Source organism: Fusarium mangiferae, assembly GCF_900044065.1.
Source record: "Fusarium mangiferae strain MRC7560 genome assembly, contig: FMAN_scaffold011, whole genome shotgun sequence".
NCBI lineage: Eukaryota > Fungi > Ascomycota > Sordariomycetes > Hypocreales > Nectriaceae > Fusarium > Fusarium mangiferae.
This window is the reverse complement of record NW_024573931.1, coordinates 149,496-168,941: the sequence shown is the minus strand read 5'-3', so window position 1 is coordinate 168,941 and position 19,446 is coordinate 149,496. Positions and strand designations below refer to the sequence as shown.

General features: G+C 47.3%; 8 protein-coding genes across 8 annotated transcripts; 6 read left to right on the top strand and 2 right to left on the bottom strand.

Annotated features, from left to right (window-relative positions):
• Positions 1-2,395: 2,395 nt before the first annotated feature.
• Positions 2,396-3,627, top strand: FMAN_09830 (uncharacterized protein; the record flags this gene model as incomplete). The annotated part of the gene is made up of 4 exons (XM_041820437.1): positions 2,396-2,522; positions 2,575-2,624; positions 2,756-3,168; positions 3,246-3,627. 4 exons carry the CDS (start codon positions 2,396-2,398, stop codon positions 3,625-3,627), a joined length of 972 nt encoding a protein of 323 aa, XP_041686317.1.
• A 1,362-nt stretch (positions 3,628-4,989) lies between these two features.
• Positions 4,990-5,403, top strand: FMAN_09829 (uncharacterized protein; the record flags this gene model as incomplete). Its single annotated transcript, XM_041820436.1, has 1 exon — positions 4,990-5,403. One exon carries the CDS (start codon positions 4,990-4,992, stop codon positions 5,401-5,403), a length of 414 nt encoding a protein of 137 aa, XP_041686316.1.
• A 760-nt stretch (positions 5,404-6,163) lies between these two features.
• FMAN_09828 (uncharacterized protein) lies at positions 6,164-8,694 on the top strand (the record flags this gene model as incomplete). The annotated part of the gene is made up of 5 exons (XM_041820435.1): positions 6,164-6,465; positions 6,520-6,791; positions 6,840-7,210; positions 7,259-7,905; positions 7,956-8,694. The coding sequence occupies 5 exons, from the start codon at positions 6,164-6,166 to the stop codon at positions 8,692-8,694; spliced, it is 2,331 nt and encodes a 776-aa protein (XP_041686315.1).
• A 779-nt stretch (positions 8,695-9,473) lies between these two features.
• FMAN_09827 (uncharacterized protein) lies at positions 9,474-9,998 on the bottom strand (the record flags this gene model as incomplete). Its single annotated transcript, XM_041820433.1, has 1 exon — positions 9,474-9,998. One exon carries the CDS (start codon positions 9,996-9,998, stop codon positions 9,474-9,476), a length of 525 nt encoding a protein of 174 aa, XP_041686314.1.
• A 573-nt stretch (positions 9,999-10,571) lies between these two features.
• FMAN_09826 (uncharacterized protein) lies at positions 10,572-12,328 on the bottom strand (the record flags this gene model as incomplete). The annotated part of the gene is made up of 2 exons (XM_041820432.1): positions 10,572-11,701; positions 11,749-12,328. 2 exons carry the CDS (start codon positions 12,326-12,328, stop codon positions 10,572-10,574), a joined length of 1,710 nt encoding a protein of 569 aa, XP_041686313.1.
• A 1,215-nt stretch (positions 12,329-13,543) lies between these two features.
• FMAN_09825 (uncharacterized protein) lies at positions 13,544-14,968 on the top strand (the record flags this gene model as incomplete). Its single annotated transcript, XM_041820431.1, has 1 exon — positions 13,544-14,968. One exon carries the CDS (start codon positions 13,544-13,546, stop codon positions 14,966-14,968), a length of 1,425 nt encoding a protein of 474 aa, XP_041686312.1.
• Positions 14,969-15,768: 800 nt separating this feature from the next.
• Positions 15,769-16,782, top strand: FMAN_09824 (uncharacterized protein; the record flags this gene model as incomplete). Its single annotated transcript, XM_041820430.1, has 1 exon — positions 15,769-16,782. The coding sequence occupies one exon, from the start codon at positions 15,769-15,771 to the stop codon at positions 16,780-16,782; it is 1,014 nt and encodes a 337-aa protein (XP_041686311.1).
• A 591-nt stretch (positions 16,783-17,373) lies between these two features.
• FMAN_09823 (uncharacterized protein) lies at positions 17,374-18,897 on the top strand (the record flags this gene model as incomplete). Its single annotated transcript, XM_041820429.1, has 2 exons — positions 17,374-18,454; positions 18,500-18,897. 2 exons carry the CDS (start codon positions 17,374-17,376, stop codon positions 18,895-18,897), a joined length of 1,479 nt encoding a protein of 492 aa, XP_041686310.1.
• Between the last annotated feature and the right edge of the window lie 549 nt (positions 18,898-19,446).

Here is a 19,446-nt window from a genome sequence, read left to right as displayed (position 1 = left end):
CGAGGCCTGGGTCACATCACACGAGGCCCAACTGACGGCTTAGATGTGTAAATACACTAACTACAGTATCAAGGCAGCTGAGCCAAGCCAATAGTCTATAGATAGCTAATTTAAATCGGGTTTCAATCTGGTTATTGATGTAACTTTTCAGCTGTTATCAACAGAGTGCCAGTGGCGCAATCATGAGTTACTATTATTGATTAGCCCCTGAAAGGACAAAGCGCTCATGCGCCCCGGGCAGCTGGATTCTTAGGAAGTTTCCGGAGTAGCAGACAGGCGCCCAGAATTCTGCATCCAAAATAACAAAGTATTCACAGCTTCCAAGCACTAAGAGGTGGCACCGAGAAACAATGTCTACCGATTGAGAGATCAGCTTTCTGCTAAAACTCTTTCTAGCAAGGCCAAAGTCATGACTAGCCAATTTTACAGGGGCAGTAACCGGTGTCATGCCGTGAGCACTTCCGAAAGTGATCGGACTTGGCGGCATTTTTGCTCCACCCGCCTTGAAGTGTGAAGTGACCATTAATCCCGGCACAAACGTGCTAATCTCTGCAACGTATCTAAAGAGCCAACACACTCCAACTACCGTTAATAGTCCAGCTTTTAGGCTCGAGCCGCTTCTAGCGTCACTTCGCTCAATCTCTGGGGCGGAAGATTAGAAAGATTACCTCTCTTAATATATCGCTAGTGTCCGTGTGTGATCGACGGCTCGATCCGAGTTTGTCGAATGAAAAACACGGGAGACTCATTCGAAACATGTACAGGGCCTCAATCTAACTTGAGTAGGTGGTTCATAACAGAATTGGGCAGGTCATTGCGGTGGCGCAAGGTTGAGGAGGCTATTGAAGCCTTGATCACATGCTTAAATCCTTTCGAGCAGGCATCCAGGTAGCCCATTCAGCCAGCCTCGGACCACTTAGTTGCATCGTGCATCCCCAATCTCTGGGGTCTGGCCGGACCACGCAGGATTAGCAGTCTATCACATAATTTGCTTGTCGTGCTCTATTGGAAGCGAAACCAGGGACGGAAACTGACTGATCGCATCTTGGTCGAGGACTCCAGAGGGTAGCCTTACGACCCGAAAGTGGACGCGTAAGAATGCCACTTCTGGGCGTTGGGGTCGTCAGTGATACCATGTCCCGGCAATGCATGCACCTTTTAGAGATCAGTCCGGACCAGTTGATCCGGTCGGAGATCCAGCGTGATCGTCTCTGATCGCCGCTACTAGCACCAGCGCATAGCTTAGCTCTTTAGTATCACAGCGGAGTGAAGGTTCATGTAGGTACAGGGTGCTCTTCGGAGATCTTTTATGATTCTCCAGTTACTAGATGACAAGGTTCTTACCAACAGAAATAGCAAACTTGAGAGTTTTAGGGTCCTGCGGATTTACAGATTTTGTTTAATGAAAACGAATAGCAGTAGAGACTCCTCCACTAAACCGATTATTACTGAATTTGCAGTCCCACGATGCCCCCTGTGTATAAGACAAGTTGTACCTTTCGGCGCAGAAACTGAGCACAGGTTTTTCTTCTTCCTCTTTTATCTTTTTGCCCAGGTTCTTCGTCGCTAATGCCCCAGATCTCTGCTTTTCAGGAATAGCGATTGGCAGTCAAGTTATCTTTACATGCAGTATGAAGGCTTGAACCATCAAACCATTACATCGTTGACGCCCAATTTCAATACTAAGTTTTATCATCGAGCCAATCCCTGTGTCTCATGAGATGATGGAGCCGTCGCCACAGCGTTGCGGCGTGAGCCCGATAACGCATTCTCCAATGAGATTGGACACAGATTTATACTTTTAGCAAGGATATTGATCAGGTCCAAATACCGACCCTATGAAATGAAATGTCGGTGTGATAAGCAACCCACATGCCGAACAAGTACTGTTTGATCCTGGGACGCACGGAATGAGTATTCAATCCATTTAATACATAAGGTCCTCATCCCCTAGCCGATAGAGTATGCCGAACTAATTTCACAGATAAGGCCATCCAAGGCTCCATTCCACGGAATAATTGTTTGTCATCTTTTTATTTATTTAAATACCACTACAACCTGGCCCTACTGCCACTATGCATTCCAATACGTGTTGAACTGACAAGCGAAAGCGCAGCTGTTTGGTGTGTGGGCAATGCTATCGCAAAACTCATACCTCATAAACCAGGTAAACAAATGAAGTGAAGGAATTCAATGTCTGGCGTAAATGAGCGCACATGAGCTCGGCATGAACAGGCGCTAGTAGAGACGGGCCGCGTCTGAGCGTTATATAATATGCAAAGCTCTTATCATGGTCAACGCAGATCTTTACAACTTCCCTCGTTCTGCATGTCCTGAGTAATAGCAGAACATGGTTCGCCTTGCACCCTCTCTGCCGTGGTTAAGGCGGCAGGCGATGGCTCTCATATCCACCACCACGCTGCTCCAAAGTAGCGTTTCAGCTCTGGCGCCACGGTCACCAGAGGATGCCACTACTGTCTGCGGGAAAAAGACACTCAACGACAAACAGCGCGATCTCGAATGTGACGTCTCCCGCTCGCGCAAAGCTTTTAGTAGTACTAATTAAACATGCAGATGCTGCTAATGCATGGAACCCAACCTCGGAGGGTTTCCAATGCCTGACGGTATGTTCTTCGGCTCCTTGCATTGCCATCTTTCTTTCTGTATCTTTAACTTCTCTCCACTCACTACCATGGCCTTCTCCCATTTTAACGATGCTAGGCTTATAACAACTTTCTAACTGATTGAGCAATAGGTCAATGAAGACGACACGAATGTGTGGTTCAACGCTCCTTGGATGTGGGAGGGCGATAAGGACAATGTTCACTCATACCCCCACGTCAAATTTCGGCCCTCAAAACTACCACTACCCCTGGCAGAAATTACCTCAATGCGCCTGGTGGGGAGTTGGATGATGATAGCGGGATCCCTGGAGACAGAAACTCTAAAGTTCAGTAGTAGCGAGTGGGACGAAAACAAGTCTTCACTAGTTGCGCTTGGCACCAAAGCCAATGCTGCATTTGATATGTTTCTGGACACTGACTCAACAAAATCGACCGACTCGGTCTTGGCCGGTATTGAGCTCATGATATGGATTGGTAGTGTTGGTAACCCTTGGCCACTCAAAACTAAGACGCTGGGCACACAGAAACTCGGCGATAAAGAGTTGTAAGTGACTTTTTCGTATCCCCTCTTACCACCTGTCGGCATGGAGTTTGTTCGTTCGCTAACAATAAAATTATTAGCACTCTCTACTACGGCAAAAATCAGCGACACAATCACGTCTTCACCTGGGTACCGGATAAAGACGTAGGCGATATAACGGAATTCGACGAAGATGTTTCACCACTTCTCGAATATGTTTGGCGTAACGGCTTGATTGCAAACTCGACATACTTGGGCATAGTTGAGTTCGGGTCAGAGACGTGGCAGTCATCAGTCAACGTGACCTTCTCGGCGGCAAGTTATAGCCTGACTATCAACGCCACGGGGGCTTCTTCGCCAGGGTCTAGAATCTCTCCGCTGCCAACAGGCTGCTGTGATCTGGATTCGAGTGGGTGGATCCTGCAGAAAATTTGCTGCAGATGGCTGTTGGTTGTTAGTCTTGCTTTGTGGGGCATAATCTAAGCCCGAGGGAAAGCCTGGTAAGCCAGTCAGAAATGGGTCAGCTAGCGTATACCTTGATGCACAAATTCTTTTAAAAACATCTCAACGTGCCCCTGGCCTGGCAAACAGGTGCCTAATTACCAGTCGATCCAGGGCAGCTCTGTGGTTACTCGCCGAGCTTAATGTCTTAACGCCGGCATAGCTCACTAGATCCAAAAGCCAGACCTCCATAATGGCGAGCTCACAGCGCGTAGATTCTGCAAAGACTCGTTTGGCGACTTCACCCTTCTCAGCTGATTGTATTGCTATGCTGTGCCTGGCTGTTTCAAAGCTCGATCCCGGCTTGAAGCTATTTATGACTATCTTGCCCTTATACAGAACTGTTGGATAGGGAATACTTCAAGAAGAGTCAGACAATAAACAAGTCTATCCCATGACATTTAATTACTTCTTATACCGGCTAGTTAGTTTATATCATAATACATTACGTTAATTAAGATAACAGCAAAAGTGATAGGTCTAAGATATGTTTAAGTATACTTAGGGTTAAGCTTTAGCATTCCGGAGATCTGGGGTTATATTTATATATCTCTCTCTTAAGACGACTTGCCATTCAAGCGGCCTGGCGGGCTTTAGTGTCCCCCGACGGTAAACAGCTTAAAAAAACTCTAATTAAAAGTGCAAAGTAACGTTCCGAACAACTCAATTTAAGCTTTGTAGATCCTTAGTCTAGCCTAATTAGGCAAAGGGACTCTAGACTTTTTTCCACTCACTAATTGTGAAGATAAGATAAGAGAGTTTACCCTAAACCTTTAGAATTTTCTTGAAAATAAAGCTAAAGGTATCTTTATATTAGTAATTTTACTATACTGACTTGCTGACTTTTAAGTCGGGACTTATGTAGACTGAACTTATGGCCTCTTTTCCTGGCTTGTAAGTTAGGGGGTCAGGTTTGGGTTGAACAAGCTGACTTGACTCATCGAGAGTTTTGGGGACAAAGGAGGACGTGCATGATGCAAGCCGTCACAGCAGTCTTCCGCAAAATCAACAGGCGCAATAAATACAAATTCACTAGACAAAACTCATTTAGAACATGTTGACCTAGCTTCAAGCCTCGGCAAGTTAGGGAGTCGGCGGATCGGGTGTTTACTGATCCCGCTTGAGCAACATGGTGTTTTGACGTTGAGGACCACAAAGCCCGCTTAGTCACCAGCACAAAATGGAAACGCTTGCGCAGATACGCTTTCGACTAAAGTTCCAGACCAGTATATAAGATAACCGAGAAGATAGATATGAAATTGCAAAAAGCTCATTTAAATAAATAATATGCAAAGAGAAATTTCCCATAAAACCTTTCCTACCAAGCTCTGCATCTACATAGCCATGTCTCACTCCCAATCTATTCATCGATTCGTCGAATTCATCAACTCAGCAGATGCCGTTATTGGGAACGAAGTTATCCACGAGTCAGCCGAATTCCACGTCCCTTTCGACAGCAATCCCTTGAAGGGTGTCAGCGGATATCTAGATATGTTAGGCATGATGCGCGCGGCCTTTCCGGATATTCAGTGGAGCGTCGAGCAGATAATCACAGAAGGAGATACAGTGGTGCTGCGCTCTAAAACTCGTGGTACCCAAACCGGTCCTTTCATGGGATTCCCGCCCTCTGGAAAACGTTTCGAAATAGTTGGAATGAACCTCTTTACGTTCTCGGAGGGCAAGATTGTTAAAGAGCAGGGGCTGCCTGATCTATTTGGCATACTTGTACAGATTGGAGCAGTCAAGGTGCCGTTGTAGATGATCGGCAGATTCCATGCAGGATAGAATTGCCAATACGTTGATGGCCCAGGGAGGTGCACGGACTCTATCACTTGTTCTAAGCTTCATTTGAACGGGGCACCATAGATATGAAGTCAATGAGATATAACCGACAATAAAAACACCTCATTGCACATTCAACATAGGCGACAATACTTCCTAGTCCATATGACTGGTGATGAATCACAAGCTGCAAGCCCTCGTGCGTAGCCCTAAACATAAGTAAACAAATAGACAATAGAGATAAATTCGATTCCCAGTGGTGCTCAAGAAGCCTATCCCAGAATGGAGCTAGTGTGGCCTAAGTGCCGGCGGTTGTTGCTTGTCTGGTCTAGGTAAGGAAGGTTCGGCTATTTCCAGCACCGCGATTTGAGCCCGAAAGTTGACGAATGGGTGGCTCATGCAGGGGCGCTCATAGACTGTTTAGAGAAGGCATATACAGTTCTAGACTGCCATTTATGGCATCCCCATTACTCGTAATTTAATGCATATATTGGTATCTCCGCTTAGTAAGGTCAAAGTGGGAACCTGGTTGCGTAATTTCCTTGTCTGGTCTGGGACGATTCAGTCTCGGGCCCTTGTTTATGTCGATCTTTTTCGGGCAACGGATACAAACAAACCCGAAAACCCATTGACGAGGCCTCTGCGCCTCGATCGCCTTGTATATATACTAATCTCATGCCGTTTAAAAATGGGCATTCAAATCATCAAGAACTCAACACCTCATTAAGTGGTAATCATGGGATTTAAAGTCATCATCGTTGGTGGCAGCGTTGCTGGCCTCTCTGTCGCCAACATGCTCGAGCAATTCGACATAGATTATGTCCTTCTCGAAGCCTATCCTCAGATAGCTCCCCAAGTCGGTGCTAGTATCGGTATCCTACCCAATGGCTTTCGCATCCTCGATCAACTCGGCTGTTTCGAGCCTATCCTCGACATTGCTGGGGATTGCCGCTATACCATTGGAGGCATGTATGGGTCCGATGGTCTCCCCCTTGCACATCGTTCAACGACCAGTCTCTCGGTTCATTTTGAGAAAAGGTAGGCAAAAGCTTAACATAGTTCTCATCACCTGGCTTTACTAACTGAGACAAGGGTCGGCTATCCCTCCATTTTCATCGATCGACAGATGTTACTGCAAGTCCTGTACAAGAACCTCAAACACAAAGATCGAGTGTTGACTAAGAAACGGGTTACTCGCGTGGAATTGGTCGAGGGTGGAGTCCAAGCTTACACCCAAGACGGGTCTGTCTACGAGGGCGATATTGTCGTGGGAGCAGACGGCATCCATAGCGCAGTGAGAGACGAAATGTGGCGCCTCGGAAAGGAACAGAGTCCTGGATACTTCCCCGAGGATGAGAACTCCCGTACGTATCACTACCAATTGTCATCTTCAATGCTAACATGCTCTGTAGGAGTTCCAGTATCGACCAGGTGCATCTTTGGAATTTCGAAACGGCCCTCTGCTCTGGGTTATCGAAGCCAACAGATGGTGGTTGGCGATGGCCACGCGTATCTAATCATAGCAGCACCAGGTGACCGAACGTATTGGTTTCTCTTTGATGGTCTTCCAGAGACAAAACGGGGGAAGGACATTTCGAAATACACGAAAGCGGATGAAGAGGGACTCGTGAAGGAACACCATGCCGATCATATCACCGAAGATGTCACTTTTGGCGAGCTGTATGACCGAAAGATCATGTCGACGCTGGTTCCACTTGAAGAGTACGTCTTCGATCGTTGGCACTACAAACGCATCGTCACGATAGGAGATTCGGCTCACAAGGTATGCCAGTCCTTATATCCCCATTCTGCATAGCTGACTGTCTTATAGATTGACCCGGCATCTGGCCAAGGCGGCAATGGAGCAATGGAGTCTGCAGCACTGCTCGTCAACGCCCTGGTTCGCCAACTCAAACTGACCCCCCAGGGCCTTTCAGACTCTCAGATCGACTCTGTGCTCTCAGAGGTCCACGCTCTCCGCTACGAGCGTGCCAAGGGTCTAGTCGAGCAAGCACATTCGCTTCAGATGATGATCAGCCAGAGATTCCCATTGGCTCGCTTCATCTTCAAGCATCTTATTTCGCTCTTTGGTCCAGACGCGTTTATCGACATTGTCACCCCGATCTGCTGCGAGGCTACAAGGATCCATGGTATTCCTGTTCCGAAACGACCTCATTTTGTGCCCTTTGAGGACGAGTTGCCCGCGAAGCCTATCAAGAGCGGTCTTGCTAGACGAGTCCCGTGGGCTCTGGCAGCCGGCACTCTTGGGCTGTCGCTCTTTGCTGGGCTCAAGACCAAGGACTTTGGAGCTGGAACGAGGGCTCTCTACAGCATACTTCAGCAATTGGGTTCTGGAGGGCTTTTGGGAAAGGTAGTTGGCCAGACCCCCTTAACAAGCCTCGTTAACCTGACCCCCGTTCTTTCTTCGTGGCTCATCGAAGGCTCTCGCCGTGGAAACTCTTTGAACCCTTTGTCATGGTTCGTAACCCCATGACCATAATATCGGCACAATCACTGACCTCGAACAGGACCACGGTCTACTCGCTTATATACTCACTCATCGGTCCGAGCTCAGTGCTGCCATTCTTCTGTCTGTCGTCTGTCCTCTTCTCCACCAAGTCCACTGTCCACAGACCTGTCGACCCCAAGATCGCCAAGTCCGTCGTTCCAGGCGTTCTCCTAGGTTACGTGGCACCAACGGTCGCGGCGCTGTTGCCGATCAGAGACGCTAAACTTAGGCAATATGTCGGGACAGTATGGCAGGCATACCCTTTTCTGTGTGCTGTCTTCACTAGAGGACTCGCTGCTATCCGTGCCAAGACGGCCAACAGTGGACATCCGGAAGCTGACACGAAGGTCGACGAGAGGCCAATCAACTATGCTCCCCCATCTGAACTTCAAATGTACACAAACGAAGATGTCGCGCCCCTCAAGTTCTCTCATGGCTGTGTGCTTGCTCTGTGCTTGGCTGCTCCCGTGATCGCCAAGAGTGTATCTACCGACTGGACGCTGTCAGCCATATCTCAAGTAGTGCCTTTCGGTACTAACACAGGTGTCATCAGTGCCGTCTCGGGCCTAGCATACTCTTTGTACGCAGTCTGGGAACTGCGCTCACTCGGCTTCGTGCGAACAAAGCAGGCTGTGCTGGGAGGCTTGGCCTGCGTTGGTGCTTTGGGGCTGGCTGGACCTGGTGCTATGATTGCGGGCATTGATTATTGGCGGGAGCATGTTATCTCCAGCTTGAGCCCTGACACTGGGAGACTGTGACTATAGAAGGCTGGGCCGATTGTGGGAGCCGTGGAAGTCTATAGAAATGGTGGATTCATTGACAATAGTGTCTGTAACTTAGATGTGATTTGCCCTTGAGCTTATTCTTAATTATTATATACTTTACTTGAAAAAACAACACAGATGAAGAAATACATACCTTGGCAGTCTGGCGCCTCTTTTGAAGTCTTAACCATAACACAGAAAAACTAACGAATGCCCCAACGAGACCTCCAGCCCCTATCCCAGAATGCATTTGCCGTTTTCCATTCCTCAGAGTTCATTTCGAACACGCGCTCACAATGGACCCATGGATTCCAGCTGTGCTTCTCTACTGTTCCAATCCTGTATACCTGAATACCTCGAACCATGACAATGTTGGGGGATGAACTGTCCAGGATGCTCTCAAATGTCCAGAGGACAAAGTGTAGCTGGTCCTGAAGCGCCATGCTCTGAAGCTGGAGGAGCATGCCCAGGCCTTGCGTCGTGAGGTAGTGTACGTACTTGTTCACCTCGATCTGTTTGCAGTTTCGCAATCGTGACTTTCGTCGGTCTTGAGTCATGCCACCAACAAGGCATTTTGCGTTTTTCCCTAGTGAGCTCATTATGTTCTTCATCATGGTGCAGTGCTGATCGTAAATGTAATAGGCAATTGAGTAGAAAGTTTCCGTGGTACAGTTTTCACCTTCAGCACCGCAAATACCCGGAGAGAAAAGAAGGTGACGGAGGTCTAGATCCCTCGGAAATAGGGGCTGCCCGGCGTGAAAGAAGGCTTGAACTTAGCTCTCAAATCGACATGCGGCGTTGATAAACCTTAGGTGCTCCTTGGAGGAAACTTCAGGCCAGTCTTCTGGGCGTCTATGATACTTGAATAATTGTTCACGCGCCTGTGCCATATAGCTCGATGTTAGCCATCTAATATCAACGGCAAGAGTCGAAAGCGCGCAGATGGTTCCGAGGGAGGCCCGATGGGAAATGTGTTGATGAGTATTGAGGCTGTCGATGCAAGACCATATAATCCACTTGACGATGGATTCACGATGCGGTGGCCTTGGATCATTGAACCCAGGGTCCTGCTTGACATGGCGGAGTCGAGCAGCGAGCAAGCAGGCAGTTGAGACATGAACCCCACAAACTTCCATAATCTTGGCCGCATGTGGCGTCATCACTTGCTTCCTGTTGTCGAGAAAGCAGTGTAGCAACCAAGGATCGGCGCGGATCATGGCGGAAATATCCTGCGGGGCGTCGGCATGTTTCATGATTGCCGTTGCGAGCTCGACGGGCAGATCCTGAAACTTGGCCATGGCGGGCGATGTTGAGAAAAGTAAGTTTGAGAATGGAGATGGGGAGAAGACTCCGGATATTTATGTAGTCAGATAATAAGATTTCAGAACTTGCCATACTATAGATTATTGATCATCATTGGATAAGCTCAAAAGCTTGTCTTGGGCAATTGTATAGGCAACTGGTTGACTACCTGAACTGGCTTTGATAAGAGTGTCATTTTGAGTTGATAGACACCACAGCTAATGATCACACTACGCGCCTCACATGCTGTGAATTATGTATAACCTTTCCAAGTTCTCTCTGCAGATTTAAGCTCTCGACTACCTTTCCGCGAGCACTTTCACAAAACCTTGACTGACCCCGCTCCTGAAGCATTTGAAAATTATGACAATAGTTTGTTTCTCCCATAAGCTGTTTGCTACCATAAAAGCCGTCAACCTCTTCTCCTGCTCCGTGCTTTTGTATCTTCTTATCATATTGAGAATTATACTCAGCAATGCATGCCACAAGTCGTGACTCCTTGGAGTTCATACAGTAAGTAGCTGTCTTATCAAGCCCTTCTGCATAGCAGACACCCTAAAACATCCCCTTCACATTTGAACCTTGTAAAATGAACAGAAATTGCCACGGAACTGGCCTAGGCATGGGTAATTGAAACACCTCATATCACTGCCAGCTCCGCTGGGCTTGAAAATGTATTCAAAGCCGCAGTAATCGCATTCCCATGCATACTCCCACCTGGAGCACGTCACCGACTTCGGATGCGAATCGCCGTTGCTACCTGTACAGGGAGGTTTCATTTGGGCATTTGCCTCCAGGAGCTTTGTAGGTAGATATCTCGTCAAGATGTCGTCCTCCCCGCTTCCCTCCAAACTGGTGTAGTCTGGCAATCCGGTCGGTATTACCGTGTTGGATTCATGTATCTGCGTCATGTCCATGCCAGAGCAAGAATTTTGAATCTCCGGCAATGGTGATCTCTGCAGTGGTACGTTAAAGTCAAACTCAAAGTCCATATCTTTTGGTGTCATTGGTATCGAATCAAGGCCACCGCATGTCGAAGCCTTCTCCGTCTCCTCCATATCACCGTCGTTCGATCGCTCATCTGATAATTCTTGAAAACCACTGAAAAGCTTTTCCATCAACTGTTGAACAGATTTTCCTTTCTCGCTGGAAAGGCCTAGGCTTCTCAATATCCCTGGAACAACTCGGCTGCTTCCATTCTTACATATCGCAATCATACTCCCAACGATTTCTTCCTTAGAGTCCCCGAGATAGGGCCCTTCAATTGGCAATGCCCGGTCAAACAGAGTTTTCCAAATCTCTTGCCACTGCTTTTCTGGTGATAGTCTTCTATCTAATCGGAGTTTCAGAACTCTCTGCGTTCTTATGTTCACTCCTTTTGTATTGTCAGAAATGCCTCTTGTCCTATCTCGCTTAGTATAATGGCGGCGAGAAAGATGCTGCTTCACATCTTGAATGCGATAGAGCCTGCGACTTAAACAGTCGATATGACGCACTGGATCGAGCCTGAGATAAGGACAAGCAAAGGCTTTTCTTTCGTCGATATCCTCTACGCTGGAATCATCGGTTTCAATCACCGAGATGCAAGGACTCCCCTCTTCATCGCCGATGCACGTCTCAGGTGGGGTCAGAGGTATTGATTGTTTCGTCCAGGACTGTTGATCTTGTTCGATTGACTTGAGTGGTTCGAAATGATCGCCTGCATCACAGTCAGCGGATAAATAGATACTGAGCCTGTCATCTCACCATTTCCGTACGTAAGTAGCAACGTGGAAGACGGCTTGGCCGCTTCTCTGCTTGACAAACTGTCCGTTGAGTCCCGTTCATGAAAGCTGGAAGTCTCTGAGGCACCAAAGAGCATGGAACCTTCGTCTTCATTTATGGTTCTCTGTCTCAATGGAAGCCCTGTATTCGAAAGCATATCAAGAGAACAGTACTGGGGCTGCGTTTCAGCGTTGTAGCTGGTTGCCTCTGCTCCACGATCCACTACTTGGATACGATGAAGGGCTTCTGCGAAGTTGAGTGTCTGTGATCTTGTGTCGTCCGTTGGAAATGGCGTTATGGGCGTTGAAAGGTCTGATTCAAATTCCGAATCAAATACAGAGGTCATAGAATGTTGTGTTGTAAAGTGTTCTGAGCTCACTGCCGAGGTTGCAAAAGTCATGTCACTCTCTGACCCCTCGCTTCCCTCCAGTGGCTGGGTTAGCTGGAGCCATGCGAATGAGTTCTGAGCTGCCATGAACTCTAGCCCTGTCGAGTCGACGATTATTCCTCCGAACAGGACTGCAGTGAAACACAGCTGGCGTATTGATGCGGATTCCTTCATAGCGGTCTGGTCAAGCATTCTCACAAAGCCTGTGACTCCACCAGGCTCATCCAGAATATCACAAACAGTAACGTCAATTGGGTCGATGATGTACCAAACATGGGATGCATGGTGAAAAATGGATAAACATAAGTGACGTCCTTCAGTGTTCGTAACACGCTTACTAGCAGTTCGCACCAATAGAGAGGGGTTTCAGCGCTGCAGGGAGTGGCTTTAGCGTCAGCGTATCTGAGTCACTATAATGAGCAGGTGCTTGAAGAAATGATAAAGGATATACTGATTTATCATAAATTTACATAAATTTACCTAAGCATGTTCATAATTGAGGATAGAGGTCTTAAGCTTTCTGGAGTCCCTTGGCTAATTCCTTGTGATTAAACACTGGGATCTCTATTTAATAACAACATTTAGACTCTTTGCTGCCTTTACTCCTGGCCTTTAGTTAACCTTTCCGTCTCTCCGCTTTTGTGTCAATGGTATAACAGAATTCCTTGGTCTTTGATTCGGGAAAAATAGTCCTGGCTACGTAGTAATTGTTCACGGTCTAGCGGTTACTGCAAAAAGGCATATTGAGTACAGGAACTTGACACAATTGTGTTCAAGAAAATCACCAGGTGGAATGACAGATGACGCAAAGCTACAACTTAGGCTCATTGTACAGTGACTTCTTAAAAATGGCAGTTTCATAACAGCCTCATACGCTCTAGTTCCTGGTGGGCCTTCTCGAAAGCCACCTTCGATGCAAGGCGGATCGGCCAATCGCATGTCTTGGGGCTTTGATATGGACACAAATGTGTTGTTCCGACCCTCCTTCACACATCTGTGTTGAAGCCGCTACTGCAGCTTAGTCGGATATAGCCAATTATAATGCCGTACAATTTTCACCCCTCCCCCACCATCGCAGCAGACACGTTGCTTTGCATTGACACAGCTAAAAGACTGCTGAAACTGAAGAATAATTACTGCTATTCTAGATTTCATTCTGGGTGCCTTGGCCGCCTTGTCAACACAATGGTGTTGGGGGATATTGGTGGTGGACTCGTTAGATCCCGACTAAGACAATTGACTTGGAATGCTTAACAAAGAATTCATTTTTCACTTGTGATAGCTTTAACTCTTCAAACCTATTATCAAACAGAGTTTCACAACGAGAACAATTCCTTGTTTGAGCAATCTTATTTCTGTCATCGATTTGCCCACAGCCTTGTTTTCACAATGAGCACCATTACCGTTACACCAAGTGGGCTCCAGATCCACCAAGAATATGGTGTTGGTCTGGTGCTTCAAGATTCCAGCTACTACTCAATTGCGCCGAAACAGAGAAAGTTGCCGATAAAACGGCAGCTTTTGATCCAGCATCTCTACATTCTGAGTCTTCTTGTCGATTTTTATAAGCCAGAGGGGCCAAACAAGAATAAAAACCAACAAGTAGCTACCAACGTTCAAGACAAAGCTTTACCCTTGCCATCTACAGGCGAAATCAGTGCGGCTACCCGACACTATAACGATGGAGCCAATGTTGTGCTACTATTCCCGGGGAAGCACAGACACTGTCACTGGTGGATTCTCTACTGTCCAACGCAGGAATCGTACGGGTCAGAAGCACCGAGCACCGGCGATAAGCGGGCTGGCTCGCCAGGCTCTGCCAATCAATCTGGCCGAAAGAAAAAGGGATCTGGGCGGGAGAACAATGACCGGAGCAATGGCAAAGGCAGCAAGGGAAATGGACAAAGCCCAGGCAAAAAGAAAAGAGGCTTTGGTTCCCACCAGCCTATTACCAAAAAGCTTGCTTGTCTATTTTTCAAGCTTGATCCGCGCAAATACCAATGCTGCGCTGGGTACAAAATAACCGAGTGGGATCGCCTTCTGCAGCACCTCAAACGGCAGCACCTCATCGAAGGAGAGCATTGCCCCAAATGCCGCGAAGAATTTTGCGGCGAGGACGCTGAGACCGAAAAGAACGAGCATATCCAACAAGATACTTGCATCGAAGAGACAGCTCTAGAAACCGGGCTACTTCTTGAAGTTGAGTATGAAGCCCTTAACGGTTTGCATGGTTCTCATGAAGAAAAATGGTATAAAGCATGGAAGAAGCTGTTTGGAGAACATACAGCTCCCTATTCGCCATTTTTCGAAACTGTCGACTGTATGCTGGAAGTGCAACAGAGCACTATGGAGAGAGAACTGCCGACTATTTTACAGTCGTTCCTTCGCGATGCCTTGGCTAGACCAGAAGGTAATAATGCCACTGCCACTATCGCCGCTATACTAGAGCTGTTACGGAACCCGATTCCTACCCCCAATTCACCTGCACAGGAAGAGTCCCAGGCTGTGTTGGCGCCTTCGACGCCGGCACAAATACCGTTGGCCCAAGACATGCCAACCATTCAGGATTTGGAGACTTGGCCAGATGTCATGGAGCCCTTTAGGCCCAGTACTGGCGATTTACCTGACCAATTATACATTCCAGCCATGGAAGCAGGACCTTTTGGATACATCTTGCATGGTATACTTTGGCCTCAGCCCTTGGAAGAACCTCTTGTGTCCTTTGATGATGAAGGTTTTCGTCAGTTGACGCACTACTCAGATGACGGAGATTATTTTGAAGAGTTTGACAACAGTGGACATATTTTAGAATGAATGATATTTGTTATGCAGGCTATCGCTGTTTTATGGATTTTTGTAATTTAGGCTCACATAGCTGAATGCCTGACTTTGAGTATTCTGCACATGTAGTCAAGCCAAAATGTCGTTTTTGGGTTTTATTACGACGGGGATCCAATATGACACATCTGTCGAAACACGTCCAGTAAGAAATAGAATTTGAAGTTAATGAGGCCTGAAATTACTACCGTATTGGACAGCGGGTCAGGTGCCTGATGTGAGCATCGGCTGTATTGGAGAGCGATGTGACCAAAAGCGCCCAATGGTGCCCAAAACAATAGTGCACCAGTTGAATGTGAAAAACAGTGAGTTTTTCACCATCGCATACTGCTTGGTGACCGAGAAAAGTGACACCAGAACAAGTAAAATGCATGAGCATCTCATGATAAGCATGAGATAATAAGGCTCTGTTAGTGCAAGGATGTCGAGTTGGTGGCTGACTTTCGCAATTGCGCAGTGTCTCTCAGACCGCCCCTAGTAAATTGAGGCTCCGCCCGTAGGAAACGGGAGAGAGGAATACCGCTTTCATTCGCCGCCGCTCAAAACTTGCGGCTCTACCACCTACACAACTGTGAGATTTTGTCGCAACCATGCGGCTCAAGCGGGGGTCATTGAATGAGGCTCTACTGTATAAGAACAGTCGAAACACCGTCCACATCGTAACGAACTTCGAGCACCTAACAGGAATTTCATCTTCCAATCACAGTGTATTAAATTCTCAGCTGTCACAAACATTCCACATTAGTTCACACTCTCTGCATCCATTAATAGTCGTCATGGGCATTCTTCGCCTTCGCCCCCGACGATCTGCATTACTGCAAACGCTCCCACTAAGGCCTTCCCAGCCTTCCACGCACAATGCCAATGGAGCAAGAATATCTCGGCCCCAACACCACCGACACGGCTCTCGGGATCGCGACATTGGGTACAGAGAAAATACCTACGACGGCGCCAGTGAAAGCTCAGGTGATGAATCTTGTTGCGAGGACAAGTCTACGGAATGGAAAAATAGCGCGTTGCTTTATGACCCCAGGATTCAAATTGCAAGACAGCATTTACTACCAGTAGCTCGTGCACAGCTTGATGAGTTTCTCTCCCAAGCATACACCGAGCCATCTCACCACGAACAAACACAACATGAATGGCGGAATGAAAACGGGTGGGAGCTTCCAATGAACGTCAATATAAGTTGCGATAACAAGGGCCGCGCGATTGAAGATTCCTTTGTTATTATACCGCGAGTAAGAGGTCCCACCAGGTACCGATGTCCCTTTCACGGTTCAAATCCTAAGAAATATCTCGCTTGTCTGATTGATCACGAACTCCACTCAATTAAGAGTGTAAAACGGCATGTGAAGCGGCACCACGCTAAGCCGCCCTACTGCCCCAGATGCTCAAAGACTTTTGGTAACGTGTCGAAATGCGACAGACATATCCTGGAGAAAAGATGCAGAACCGAGACTCTCAAGATACCAGACGGTATCAATTTCTACCAGAGAAGTAGACTCTCCCAGAAAGACAATCCTCAACTATCCGACGAACGGCGCTGGGAGTGTATTTACAAGACGGTGTTCCCAGGGGCTGAGAGCTGTCCCTCACCATATCTGGATAGCGGAGTTGGGCTGGTTTTGTCGATGGCGCGAGACTTTTGGAGAATGCGCGGAACAGAGGTGATATCAGAGTTTTTGGCAGGCCAGAATTGGCAGCCATTTGGCCAAGGAGATGCTCATACTGTACTGTATGAGCTGGTGATGTTCGATCTCATCTCACAAGTCGTGGGGGAGGCCTGAGGTTTTGCTGGAGGGGGGTATTATTTCATAAACTGCTAAGTTCGAGGTTCTCGGTGCTGGAATAAGCTCTCAGAAACAGGTAGCAGAAGCAAATAACACAACGGGGTTACCATAATGCCTGATCCAATATGATTTACTGCAACCAATCGAACTTGCGAAATGAGAGTGTCAGGCAAGTCTTTTTTTTAACAGACATAGACTAAAGACAAGCACTAATCAGGGCCTCCATGATTCAAGATGACTCACTTCCATAAATTTCCTCTTCCGTCAAAGAACTGGGCCTGTACTCTACGCTAACTCCAAGCCGTGACACGCCTCGCCACTGTTTTTCGGAAACGAGACAGCGCCGGACCAATCAGAATGTCAGCATAATCGAGATGACATCGTCATTATATCCGAGCGCGAAAATTCGTTTCTGGTGAGGACTCATGCGAAAATCGCTACCATTGAGGTTCCACGGTGAGTCCATCTGGAATGACCTTTATAACAGTGCAGGGCAAATGTGTCAATGACTTAAATATTGAACGAAAAGTCCTTATATTTCTGTTATACTTCTCATTCAACTTTTTGCAATACTTTTAATACTACTCAATGGCTTTTCTTTCTTCTCCGTTGGGACTCGGTGTCTCAGTAATAGCCATCCTTGTCGGGGCTATCATCTTCGCCAATAAGAAACCGAAATTCCCAATCATCAACAAATATCCCAAAGACTTCTTCCACCGTCAGGCGAACCACGAGTACAAGACCAACGCCAAAAAGCTACTCAAAGATGGTGCTGCCAAGCATGGCGAGAACCCCTTTGCCATCTTGGTCCCAAACGGTATCAAGACAATTCTGCCACCTTCTTGCGTCAGCTGGGCCAAGAACAACAAAGACCTAGACCACCAGCAACTCGTCAGAGACGAATACTTTGCTAGCTACCCCGGTTTCGACGTTCAACATGTTTTGCATCACCCGAATAGGATGGTCATCAACATGGTCCAGGGAAAGCTGTCCAAGACTGACAAGACTCTGCCTATCATGAATGAACATATCAAGACCGGTTTATCTGACATTTGGGGAGAGGACAAGACTTGGAAGACGCTGAACTGGGAAGATGGAACTACTGGAGTTATTTCTCGTGCAGCTGCATCTATCTTTGTCGGACCGGAACTCGCTGCTGACCCAGAATGGCAAAAGGTGTCGAGGGCTTATGTTTTGAATTACTTTGGGGCTGTTGGGGAAATGCATTTATGGCCCTCGTGGTTGAGATGGCTGGTTGTTTGGTATCTTCCTGGTGCCTCAGCTTGCCGTGCTGGTCTGAAGCGAGCGCGTGAGATGGTGAACAAGGTCGTTCAGAAAAGACGACAAGAGGAACAGCAGGCGAAGCTCAACGGAGAGGAGGCTCCCACTTACTACGATGCCCTCGCTTGGACTCTTGAATCGCCGCTCGGAAATGAGTTTGAGCCTGCGGATGTTCAGCTTGCTCTGGCCATGGCCGCCCTATTTACCACTTCAGAGCTTTTTCGACAAATTCTCATTGAGATCGCTCGTCGCCCTGAGGTTGCTAAGCATCTGAGACGAGAGATCGAGGACGCCGCACCGGATCACGACTTTACCGCTGCGTCGCTCGTCAAAATGCAGTTACTCGATAGTTTCATAAAGGAAACCCAGAGACAAATCCCCTCACTAGGTAAGTTTTTTCCCAGTGGCATTTCGCACATACTAACTCATTAAGTGATATTGGAGAGATTGGTCATCCGCGACACCCGGCTTCCCGACGGTACTCTTCTCGAGAAAGGTACGCACATCGCCATCGATTCTCGAGAGATGTACAATCCCTCCAAGTTCGAGAACCCCGAAGAGTTTGATGCCTGGCGCTTTTATAATCGTCGACAAGCTGGTGACAACACAAGCCTGTTCGTGCAGTCAAGCCCTGAGCATGCTCAGTTCGGTATGGGCAAGCACCTGTGCCCTGGAAGGTTCTTTGCTGGCAGCGAGTTGAAGCTTTGCCTGGCTCACATAATACTCAAGTATGACATTAGATTGAAGGATGGGTGCTTTGGAAAGCCTATGCAGTTTGGCTTTTTGAGTGCGACTGATCCATATACCCAGTTGGAGGTTCGGAGAAGATAGTATTGTAAACTTTGTATTTGTATGCTTAGTAGACTAGAAATTGACTTTCCCAATAAGGGCTTATTATCAAGGCTAGGCGAGACCCATTTCATGCATGGTGAAGGGGGAATAGCGAGACACCTCTTTATACTTTATTGCATCATGCCTAAGGCTTCGTCATGGCAGAGAATAAATACATAGCTACACCAAGAAGTCGGTCACTTCTTATTCTTCTTCCTTCTCTTCTCCTTGCACTTCTCACACTCCTTCTTCATCTCGGTATCAATTACCTGAATTGGTTTTCTGCATGACCCAACTATGCCTCCTGACGCCGCACATGGGGTTATGTTGTTCCTTGTAATTGTCAAACCTTTGCAGTCTGTGCATATTACCAGCTCTCTGCATTGCACACACATTGTGATGACCTGTGATAATAGGTGATATTGTAGATAGTGTGAGATTGTTGTTTAGCTTTTTAGAGTTAATTGAGTTGAGATTCCCAGATTGCAGAGCGGAAACGCGGCTATTTATAATTACAGGAACATTAGTGGTTCTGTGGCCAGTGATGCG